Source organism: Chelmon rostratus, chromosome 6, assembly GCF_017976325.1.
Source record: "Chelmon rostratus isolate fCheRos1 chromosome 6, fCheRos1.pri, whole genome shotgun sequence".
Classification (NCBI taxonomy): domain Eukaryota; kingdom Metazoa; phylum Chordata; class Actinopteri; order Chaetodontiformes; family Chaetodontidae; genus Chelmon; species Chelmon rostratus.
In genome coordinates this window covers 28,741,026-28,753,436 of record NC_055663.1, presented here as the reverse complement: position 1 = coordinate 28,753,436, position 12,411 = coordinate 28,741,026, and the positions used below count along the sequence as shown (strand labels likewise).

At 45.0% G+C, this 12,411-nt stretch overlaps 1 protein-coding gene across 2 annotated transcripts; it reads left to right on the top strand.

Moving 5' to 3' along the window:
• Positions 1-5,984: 5,984 nt before the first annotated feature.
• znf277 (zinc finger protein 277) lies at positions 5,985-12,411 on the top strand. 2 transcript variants are annotated; one of them, XM_041939145.1, is made up of 12 exons: positions 5,985-6,056; positions 6,671-6,884; positions 7,051-7,139; positions 7,724-7,806; positions 7,974-8,065; positions 8,995-9,105; positions 9,232-9,364; positions 9,447-9,514; positions 9,702-9,798; positions 10,529-10,571; positions 10,870-11,044; positions 11,447-12,411. In XM_041939145.1, exons 1-12 carry the CDS (start codon positions 6,026-6,028, stop codon positions 11,634-11,636), a joined length of 1,326 nt encoding a protein of 441 aa, XP_041795079.1. In that variant the 5' UTR covers positions 5,985-6,025; the 3' UTR covers positions 11,637-12,411. The 2 variants fall into 2 exon arrangements, with proteins under 2 accessions (XP_041795079.1, XP_041795080.1); XM_041939146.1 differs by lacking the exon at positions 5,985-6,056 and adding an exon at positions 6,064-6,083.

Below are 12,411 nucleotides of genomic sequence, written 5' to 3'. Positions count from 1 at the left end.
GTCAGCTGTCGCCCCCGGGTCCTAAAGGCCGCCGGAAGTGGGTGACTATTATTTTTCTGTTGTGGGTGAAAATGAACGGTTTGTAATGCAAGTGATTTAAATTAAATTATAATTAAGAAAAAAACACCAAATAAAAAAGTCCTACAACTTAATTATATATAATATTAAACCAGAAAAATATTAACTGTTTTCATCTAAATTTTTACATATTTGTATTTTTGCTTTGATTTATTCAGTTAAGAGTTGAATTATATTTTCTATACGTTGTGTTCCCCATATGATCTAATAGGTTTGACATGCCTGCTGCTTATTCCATAAAGGCGTGTGGCTGCAGGTTTTTGTTCCAACCAGGGAGGAGCACAGCAGGCTGGACTCAGTTAATCTTCTGATCTCAGTCTTCAGCTGATAATTAAGTGATCCCTTGATTGGTTGGAACAAAAACCTGCAGCCACGCGGCCCTTTATTGAACAGGTTTGACATGCCTGATCTAAAGGCTCGTTCAAAGTCTTTTCCACACCGCTAGGAACGGGATTCTGTGATTTATTTATATTTTGTTGCTTTCAAAGGTAGTAGAATTTATTTGGATTGAGTCTAAGTACACTGAAATCAGCTTGTAAAATACTCACCATGAGTGAGTTTTAAACTGGAGGACATTAACATCCTTTAAATCCCCAACATGTTTGCACTGATGTGTGATTTATCATATAATATTACTTTTTTTCCACTCTCATTTTAATGTACTGTGACATATGTACATACACATGCAGCTGTTTGAGGAGACGACTGAGTCTCTATTGAAATGAAACGAGATGAAGATTTACGTCTTGAGTAGGAACCAATGGGCTGCGAGCAGCAGACATGTCAGAGATGTTAAGATTTGTTGTTGGTTTGAATCTTTTCATGGATCATTTTTAGATGCTTGACGACTCTCTGAGATGACGTGTGATATCTTCTGTTTTTCCACTACAGCCTTTACATTTTCTCTCATCAGTCGAGGACGCAGAGCTGTTAATGGACACATGCAGGACACACAGGCTGCTGTGGGGACTGAATGTGAGATCTCTCAGTGACAGAACAGAACTGTGTCTCCAGGCCTCCCTGCCGCCCATCGGACAGCAACTGTGGATGCAACACCAGCAGCTCAGCAGTTTCAGAGAGTGAATGAATGTGTATTTCTTTAATCTCAAAAATACCTGACAGTGCTATAAACCACCTGTATGACATCATCCAGACTTCACTCATTATTACTCACCAGTATGTCAGCAGGTAGTCTCTCAAAACATTATATGAACAAAACAAAATGGATGGATGATGGAGGGATGGATGGATGAGGGATGAGAGATGGATGGCTGATGGATGGATGGATGAGGGATGAGAGATGGATGGCTGATGGATGGATGGATAGATGGATGGCTGATGGATAGATTGATGAATGGATGGATGGATGAGAGATGGATGGATGGCTGATGGATGGATGATGGATGGATGGATGGATGGCTGATGGATGGATGGATGGATGATGGATGGATGGATGGATGAGTGATGAGAGATGGATGGCTGATGGATGGATGGATGGATGGATGGATGATGGATGGATGATGGATGGATGATGGATGGATGGCTGATGGATGGATGATGGATGGATGGATGGCTGATGGATGGATGGATGATGATGGATGGATGGATGGATGAGTGATGAGAGATGGATGGCTGATGGATGGATGGATGGCTGATGGACGGATGATAGATGGATGGATGATGGATGGATGGATGGCTGATGGATGGATGGATGGATGGATGGATGGATGGATGGATGATTGATGGATGATGGATGGATGGATGATGGATGGATGGATGGATGAGTGATGAGAGATGGATGGATGGATGGATGATGGATGGACGATAGATGGATGGATTGATAGATGGAGGCAGTTTTTTAAACTGTGGATCAATAAAGATGACGGCAGAATAAAATGGCGTCCTGCTGGTCTGGACCAGCCTGCTCTGAGGTCTGTGAGAAGCTTCTGTTTTCTGTTCAGAAGAATGAGCCTGTGGTGTCTGTGGAAGAGAAATCCAGCTGAAACTCTGTGGTTCAGATCAAACAGTCACAAACTGCCTGAGAAGAGAAGAGCAGCGGTGGAACTCGAGATGAAGGAAAAGTGCAGCATGAGGCGGGAGCTCGTACCAACCCCACTTTTAAAGGAGACGTAGCTGTTTTACGATAAGGAGCCCGGCTTCTCCTTCAGGGCTCAAATAAGAGCGGGATGTAGAAACCATTATCAGACCACCAATTCCACCAGTCCACAGGATTTGCTGAGGAACCACAAATGAGAGGTTATATAATGAGAGTGATCAGGATAAGTTAGAGAACAAGAGTAAGAATACGGAAAATAATTCATACAGAAAACAAACTGAATGAAGATGAAAAACTAAAAAAATACAGCAGAAAGAGAACCAAGCAGAAATGGATTAGAAATGTAGAATATGAAAAATGAAAATGTGGAAAAAGCTAAGGTATGCAGCAAATTAGTTGTGTGTGTGTGTGTGTGTGTGTCTGTGACTGTGTGTGTGTGTCTGTGTGTGTTTGTGTGTGTGTCTGTGTGTGTCTCTGTGTGTGTGTGTGTGTGTCTGTGTGTGAGTGAGTGTGAGTGTGTGTGTGCGCCTGTGTGTGTGTGTTTGTGTTTGTGTGTGTCTGTGAGAAGAAGAGTCCTCTCAGTGATTGGCTGACATTGACCCATGTGGGCGACTCTGCCCACATAATGACATCTTTTGAGGTTCCCCGGCTCTGAACAGGAGGAGCGCTACAGGTGCTGAGCAGGCAGTTGCTATGCAACAAGTCTTCGCCAGCGGCATCCAGGTCGGACCTGAGTGGAGAGCAGCCGTCGGGCGGAGGTGGTGGTTTGAGTGTGTGTGTTGAAACGCTGGAGGTGAGGCAGGCTGTCTGCAGCTGTCACTAGATCTGATTATTTAAGCTTAATGGGGGAAGTGGGCCACTGCAGCAGCCAGGTGAGGACAGCACAGATATATGAACGAAGAACAGGAAGTAAATACAGTGAAGACAGACCAAACAGACTCAACAGGCCTGATGTGAGGGTGAAGAGATGAAGGTGAAAGCAGAGAAACAAAGCTAATATGATCAGAAGAAGGCTAACATTAACCCTCTGTGTTTCCTGGGGGAGCGACACGTCCTCAGCATCACAAGACGCAACACCTGGAATACACCTGCAGACAGGTGACTGCCCCTGAGAAGCCTCGGAGGAGGGTGCCGTTCACCCGCTGCAGAAGACATTCACAGTTCACATTCTCACCTCTGTGCAGCTGACCAATCACTGGATGAAGTGGCTGAAGTTACAGGAAGTGATCCATGTCTGACAGGTGTGTGTGGGGGAGGGGCTTCCAAAACTCAGCACACATACGAGAGCATTTCGACCCTGAAAGGGTGCCACACATTAAATGTTCGCCTAGATCACATCGTGGCTCATCATCAGCTTCTGTTTCTCGCCCTGTTCGACCTTGTTGTTGTGCTGCCATGATCAGCGAATAACTGAGAGAATCTCATAAAGGAGCACGAGATGATGGCGAGAAGAGAGGGAGCTTCAGGTCTGGAGATTAGAAACTTCTAAAGTTCACATCCACAGATTTTCCACCGCAGTGTGTTTCCAGGTGTTGGACCTCTACTGCATGTGTGAAACAGGTAGAATAAAACCTTGAATATCTCCAGAGGGAGTCTGCGATGTCACATGAGTCAGCATCTCAAGTGATGTCACGTGAGTCAGCATCACAAGTGATGTCACGTGAGTCGGCATCTCAAGTGATGTCACGTGAGTCGGCATCTCAAGTGAATCTGCTGCTGTGAGCTGAGCAGACCTCTGCGGCTGCTGCTCCGCTCTGGCCTACAGGCTACGCTAGCTGCTACTAGCATAACACACACCAGTCTCATACCAGACTGTCTGCGTTGCATTGTGGGTAATGCAGGTGCCAGGATCTGTCCAGGAAGAAGGCTGTGTGGATTAAAAAGGACAATCCACATTTACGTTAGCTATGTCTCAGTATGCATGTGTATCTGGTTTGCTGTTGACAGGTTTTGTAGAAAACCAGCAGAAAGTCTTGCAGACTCAGCTTCAGCTTGGACGCCATGACTCAAACTGTCTCATTGTGAAGCGCGTCGCTGCTGCAGCACACGGCTCCGCTCTCGTCGTGGGTGCTGTTGGAGCGACACTGTGCAGTTCTGAAAAACATCTCTCCACCTGTTCGGAGCTGAAAACTGGTGTGGCTCATCTGGTGTGGTCTTAATCACAAATCCACATCGTGTCCTGGCTGCGTCCGTCTGCGGCCGCCTTCCCGCCGCTCTCCAGGGTTTAATTAGAGCCGCTGAGCTCTGTGTGAATAATGCAGCACCTGAACTCACCTGAGCGAGCAGAATGAAAAGCCGCAGGGGGGTCGAGAGAGCACCGCCTCCAGGGGGGGGGGGGGGGGGGGGGGGGGGGGGGGTTGAACAGGTCTGAGGAAGAACTTCAGTGGATTTAAAGGTTTCAGCTCAGTAATAAACCACTGTGTGAACGTCCTCTCTTATTTTGGGGGGGTTGGATAAACATGTAAAACTTCAGTCTCACTTTCATTAAGAAGCATTTTCTTGATGAGTCTAATTTTCTTTATTAGTTAACATTCAGATTATTATGAACGGTTTCTTTTTACTGCCTGTTTTGTTTTAAAAAATCCTGTGACAGTAAAAGTACATTGTTTTTACGAGTAAACAAGTATCACAGTAAAAGTTACTTAGTACACAGAATGACTAATTTTTGAGGATTTATTATCGTCACTCTAAACATTTTATTATTGACTTATTTTCATGTGTTGACAATATCTACGTGTCTAAGAAGGTTTCATATTTTTAAAAAAACATCATGTTTTGTCCATCACACATTAACATTGGGGGGGGGGCTGTGGTTGCCTGAATGTTCCAGAAGAGAGTTTGTGACTGGGGGGTCGTGGGTTCAATCCCAGAACTGGTAAAGATAGTAATAACGCCTCATTGGCCCCTGAGTGGGGCCCCTAACCTGAACTCAGCAGATCAGACTGTGGCTGTATTGAGCAGCTTCCAGGTGTGAATGAGTAAATGTGTGAATGTGATCAGGACAGTCCTGAGAAAGACAACAAAATACAGCATTTGAGTATATCTACTCAGTTACTAAATGTTTTAATACTTCATTTGGCCGGAGGTCTCGATCTCTACTGCCAACATCAACAGCACTAATCCTACATTCTATATGTGTGTATACGATACTGTAAACCAATGCTATAAAATAGAATAAAATAGAAAACAGCTAGTTGTAGTATTACTACAATTTAAGGACTTTAATGATTATGTCTGGTGTCAAGAAAGAACATTCAATAATATAATATATAAACACTTCATTCTGTCTGAGGTTTTAGTGAAATACTTGAAATCAATCAGTGACAACAGGCTGCAGGAGGATGAAGACTGGGCTGTTGGTGCCACCTCGTGGTCATCTTCAGTAACACATAAGACAGAAACAGGAAACAGAACATGTTCAAGTTCAGAGGTTCCAGATCAGATAAGACAGAAGTCATCAAGTAAGTGCAGAGATGATTTCTTTTTATTCCACTTTACATGTAAAACACATTTCAACTGTCCTAAAAGTGCAAAGGTTCCCCTGTAACTCACCTATTCACCTTTATCACTTCTTCATTAATCAACATTGTTTTAATCAGGGGAAACTCAGACCAAATTAACAGCTTTGACCTGGATTCATCTTGCCGGTGTACTTCATAAACATAATGTTTTAATGATAGCTTGTACGCTACATTCTGTAGCTATAATTGACTAAGCATTAATATGGAAATATTTCTGCTTTCATTTCATTTAAAGCCTTCAAACTCACTAGTTTTGGGTTAAAACACTGTGTCGAAACTGCGTTTAACTGGAGACGTGAAGGCATCATGCAAACACTTTCCATCTCCTGATTGGTCCGTTAGCTCCTGTTTTGACCACGTGACAGAGAAGATGGCCGCCTGCACCGTCGGGAAGAAAGATGGTATGTTGATTTTTTAAAAACGTGTCGGTGAGTTAAATGAAGCGTTTTAGATCTCGTAATAAGACTCACAGTCTGTCAGACAGCAAACTAGCTGGAACAGGCTGAGAAATTCAGTTTGTAATGAAGCTACACAGCTAGCAGGTAGCCGGCTATGCTAACAGGCTAACTAGCTGCCTGCTTGTTCTCTCTGTATTTACAGTTTCACAGTGATGTTGGTGAAGTTAGCTGCTGGTTGTCCAGTTTAACCAAAGTTACTAAAGTTTTAATGAAAAAGAAAAAATAGCTCAAATTGTTTTCGGTGACGCTGTAAGTGATTAAATAAGAAACTGTCAACCAAACCTCTTTACTTCCTATTCAAGCTTTTATGAGCAAACGTCGTTACTGTATTCAGATCAAACGTCATTATTTTGGGGTTTAGATATTGTTGAGGAGCAAACAAAAGTTTTCAGATCGTAAATGTGATTGAAACACAAGCAGAAGAACTTTGTCTAAGCTGAGTTTAAATAGCCAGTCTTGTTGTCCGGGTAAACACAGAGAGAAAAGAGGAACAAGAGCAGATAAACCTGCAGGAGCCAGGTGAGTGTTAGTTACCTGGAGCTGTCTCCCTCTCTCAGGTCAGGACAGTGTCCTGGAGCCGCTGTGTTTCCCAGAGCAGCCAGCCACCAGCACCAGTGCTCCCAGTCTGCAGGGTCCCAGCGCAGAGCTGCTGGTGTGCCTGTTCTGCCCGGAGTCCGTCCCTCTGCAGCAGAAAGACGTCCTCCTCAGACACCTGCTGCTGGAGCACAAGCTGGTCGTCGCAGACGTCAAATTGATCGCAGACCTCCCGAAGTATGAAGCATGTGCTCGGAGCCGAAGTCAGCCGGTGTTAGAGATGAAACACGTTCACAGCAGGCTTAGTGTTACAGTTAGAGTCAGATCTTATCCTGTGTCATGTCAGCAGTGAGCAGTGCTCCTGTGCTGATGCTCCTGTGATGCATTTCCTGTCGTCCATCAGGTACATGCTGTACTGGAGGGGCAGATTCTTGGAGCAGCCAGTCACAGATTTCTGCAGCGTGATCAAGACAAACTCCACCGGTCCGGTCGGTGAGTTCACTGATAGGCCAACAGACAGAGGAAACATACAACCATTTACATCCACACTGCAGATGTGCAGCAGTGGAGCCAGATGGACCATAAATCTGTTTGTCAGCTGTTTAAAGTGCTGGACTAGTTGAAAAATACATATCTGAAAAACTGTTTCTCGATTTCTCAAAAAGTTCTACATCTTATATAGAACCTGTCTGTACAGATACATATCTATATGTAGATATAAGAAATACATCTATATGCAGACATAAGATATATATATATGTAGATATATATGGACATTTTTCCAACCGTCGTAATCATGACTGATGTAACATGTAGTTTTCCTTGAAGTGTAGACGAGTCACAGTGCTGACAAACTGAGTCCTCAGTGATATTTCCAGTCTGAAGGTTCAGCTGAACACTTATGTGATCTTCTTTATACGATGTGACGCAACACGAGCTTGAACTCACTCATGTGTGACTGAACCGTGCATTTCTCTGCTCAAACGAACGGACGTGTTCGCTGAAGGAGACGCTGTTAAACGGTGCGAACATCAGAATGTGTGTCTCAGTCAAAGCTCGTCCTCTCGTTCTCACAGAGAAACAGGAGGACTACTTCCTGCTGTGTGACGTCCTTCCAGAGGACCGAATCCTCCGAGAGAGACTCCAACAGAAACGACTGGTAAGGGGGGGGACAACAAAACACCAGACTCATCTCAGTGCCTCAGCAGAATGCAGACTATCCGTCTGTCCTGACGTCTGTTTTCTCACAGTCTCCCCGACACAACAGGAGGCGGCTCTGTTCTTCTTCTTCTGCTGTGTTTCTCTGACAGTGTTGCTCCTCCACAGGAGGAGGTGCTGGCGCAGCAGCAGGTGGAGAGAGACGACAGCAGCTTTCATCATCTCTGCATGTTCTGCAGTGAAGAGTTCACAGGAAACAGGTACAGGAATCAGACAGCAGTCCGTCAGGAAATGAAAAACGTGTCAGAGTCGAACACTGTTGATAAATGAACCATTGATCACCCTCCACAAGCTTGATCAACTTCAACAAGGTAGAAGTGACGTATTTCTGGATGTCACTGAGACTGTAAATAAATAAAACTTCTTTTCTTCTCTTTAATTGTCGTCAGATAAATGTTTAAGTTATAGAATATACTATATATGTAAGGGATAATGCCCGACGAGGTGTCCATTATCAGAAATGAATGGACGACGCGGAGGCTTGAAACGGTTGCTTCCGCGAAGTCCATTCATTTCTGACAATGGACACCTCGTCGGGCGTTATCCTGCTTATACCATGGTCACTTACGAAAAAAATAAATATTAAATCCATTTTGAATACCTTAATGTTGTTTTTTACTGTTAAAAGTTTTTCACAAGAAGCGGCTGAGCGGACTGCTTAATATCTCTCGTTGTGACGCGTTGCCAAGGTAACCAGCTCTGGCCACAGAATTCTCCTCCTTCTTTAGTCGACTGGACAGACGCATAAAACAGTCGCAAAATGTCATTGAGAGTAGTTTAAATGAAACTATAAAATCACTCATGTTTTGTCTCCTGTCTTGCCGTTGTGATAAATAAACTGTGAAATAACATATGTTAACGTATTCTGAGTTTCTGTTGCCATGGTTACCAACTAGCGTTTGAGCCAGCGCAATAATTTAGAACAATCAGGCTATTTGACCGGAACTTCTTTTATAGGTGTCCTGTAACGCTTTTTAATGGACACCCTGCAGCCAATCAGAATTGAGTATTCACCCAGACCATGGTATAAATCATAGTTATACTTCTGGGTCACTGGTTCCTACTGAAGACTTGTTCTTTTCTAATATGCAGTTTATTTGTTTCACTGCTGCCACCATCGTGTCTGCAGGTCGTCTCTGCTGAACCACATGGCCAGAGAACATTCCTTCAGCATCGGACTGCCAGACAACATCGTCTACTGCAAACAGTTTCTGGACACTCTGCAGAGCAAACTAGACAAGTAAGACCACAGTCCGTCTCAGTCCAAGAGCAAAACGCTCCCAACTAACAATACGAGGAGTTAGAAGCTGTGAAATGAGTTTCAGTGAAGTAACGAATGTTCACCACGTACGCGTCCTCTCGTCAGTCTGCAGTGTTTATACTGTGAGAAAACCTTCCGAGATAAAACCACGCTGAAGGACCACATGAGGAAGAAAGCACACCGCCGCATCAACGCCAACAACCGCGAGTACGACCACTTCTACGTCATCAACTACCTGGTAAACCACCGACACTCCTCTGAGCTTCGTGTCCAGCCACAGCTGCTAATCATCTCATCACCACGTGTCTCTCTGCTCTCAGGAGCTGGGGAAGACCTGGGAGGAAGTGCAGAGCGAGGATGACCGCGAGCTGGTAGACGACGATGATGAGTAAGTACCTGCAGCAGGAAGCTGCAGGGGTCGGAGGTTGTCGGCGTAAACCTGACAGCTTCGGTTTCATCCACCTCCTGAGACCCAGCTCTCTGTTTCTGAGACCTCAGACTCAAACCATGGTCTCACCCCTCATCTCACACCCGTCTCACCTCACACCTGTCTCACCTCTCTGTGTTGTGCACAGCGATTGGTCGGACTGGCGGGCTCATCCGGTGTCTGCCGTGTGTCTGTTCTGTGACCATCAGTCAGAGACGATGGACCAGATGTACACACACATGAAGGTACAGCAACAGACATTCAGTCACACTGTTACACACGGTCCAGTGTTTGTGGCTTATTATTGATCACGAGCTTATTCAAGATTCTCTTTGAGGACGTGTTGCTGTCAGGTCATGTGACCTCCTACAACCGAAGAGTGTAACAGGCTCTGTGAACCAATCAGGACTCAGACTTTACTGTAGCATTAGCAAACCACAAGCTAAGAGACTAAACTGTATACAGTGAAAGACAGAGTGTAGTATAGTCGTGTATATAGTGTGTTAAGTGGCCATCAGGTAGCACTCAACACACCTGAGGAGAATCATTAGAGAGGGAACAGTGAGCGTCATATAAAACAAGCTTATATTGATCTTACTGTTGATCAGAAAGAACAACGATCAAAACATTTCAGAAACAGGTTGGATAGGATCAGTCAAAGCAGAACGAGCCGACACAGTCGACACATGATGATTCATGATTTATATAAAGATGCTTAACGACGTTCAGCTGCTCATTATTTGTGGACCTCAAAGTGTTTGAGCTGAAGTCTGGATCACTGAATTCTCCAGGATTCATTCTCAGCTTATCTCTGACCAACAGGCTGCAGCTCAGCTGAGTCTAAAAGCATGGCCTTCCTGTCACCCTCACGACTAACTTCACTGGTCTTCACCTTCTGGTGATGAAGATCTAAGCAGAACTGAGCAGTCTCTCTGTTCTCACATGTTTGAACACGTTTTTCTGCTGTTTTTACAGGAAGCTCACGGCTTTGATCTCCATCAGCTGAAGACAGAACTCAGTAAGTGTTCTGTCTTCATCGTTTGTAACAGGCTCTTCATCACCATGATTAAAGGAAGCAGTTCACTGAGGACAGATGTGGAAAAGTTCATCACATCACAGCAGTTTGACTTTTGTCCATAAGGTAGAAAAACTGTTGAGATGAACACATCTTTAACTTCAGCCTGTGGAGCGCCTGCAGTGCGCCTGCAGTGTCGCAGCTGATTGGTTGACGCAGTGATGATGCAGCAGTTTGATGTGCCTGCAGAGTGTTTCCTACATGCTCCCGTTAACGTCCCGTACCGCCGTGTCCCCCGCAGATCTCAGGTTCTACCAGCAGGTGAAACTGGTGAACTTCATCCGGCGGGAGATCCACCAGAGTCGCTGCTACGGCTGCCAGGAAAAGTTTGACTGCAGAGATGACGTCCTGCGTCACATTGTGGACGAAGGTCACGTGATGAAGCTGCCAGATGTGTCCACCTGGAACCAACCACAGTAAGTTCAGCAGCTCAGTCCATATTTTCATTTTGGCTTATCTCAATGTCGCCACTAGAGAGCGCCGATAAGCTCTAAATTGTTTGAAATATCAAAAAATCGTTCCAAAATGAAACATAAAAACTTTAACTTGTCTACTTCATGCCTGATTAATGCAGTTTGTGTCAATAATCAAACTACTTCCTCTGAGACGATCATCACGTTTTCCTCAGTATCACACATCTGTTGACGGTTGTCTGTTTCCATGGTAACAGAACAAACAGGAACTAAGCTCCACTATACTTCCTGCTTTCATCCCCTGAGCTTTATGGGAACTGAAGTTGATTAACAGAGAAACAGGAGTAATAAACTCCATTAATATGAAATATTGGCTGCACTTCAGTAACCTCAGTCCCTCCTCAGGTATTACTTCCCCACGTATGAGAACGACGCCCTCCTGTGCACGCTGTCCGACAGCGACGAAGGTGAAAGCGGGGAGACGAGCCACGGCGAGGACGTCCCGGTCATCGCAGAGGACATGTCCGACCTCAGAGCGCTGAAGCAGAGCAGCGTCCTCAACCAGCTGCTGAAGAGCAGAGGCTTCAGCAGCTGAGACGAGGACAGTTTGGACGGTTCAGGCTTCTCCTGCACACACGTTTCTGCTGGATCTGCTTCGCTCTGTAAACCCTCCAGCACTGAAACCGTCCTCTGCAGAACCAGTGATGACAGCAGTGAAGCATGCTGGACTGTCGCAGCCATCAGAGCAGCTCAAACATTCAGGAGCAGATCATCCTTTAGTTTCTACTCGATCACATTCAAAAAATAAAGACACAGACAGACCTTTTCTTGAATAGTCCCTTTATTGCATAAAGTAAAAATGGTTGAACCAGAACTGAATGAATGCAAATTCATGACAACTGCAACACAGATGAAACTAAACTAAACTAAAGCAACCGGAGGATCCAACAACAGGAAGCATCTTCCAGCTGTTCCTGATCAATAAATGTTGCTGCTGCTTCGTCTACTTCGCAGTCTTGTTGTTCTTAGGTGGTCCGATGTTTTGCGTGGCTTTTCCGAGTGAAACTTGCCGAACGGCGGAACCAAACTGCAGCGTGCTGAGCGTCTCCACCACGTCCTGGACGTCTGGACTCACATTCACGAACACGCAGCACTGCAGACCAACCAGAGGACTGTTAGTGACAGCATGTGACCTGCAGACCGTCAGCCTTTAGTGCAACAGAGCAGGACATCAAACCAGGAATGATCGAATTCAATGAGCTCTGTGATGATGATGCTCTCTGACGGCCACATTATGTTGTACAGACTGGTATTAGCTTCAGGAGAACACCTGAACACTACAGGTCCATTTATCATTTAAACAATAAATA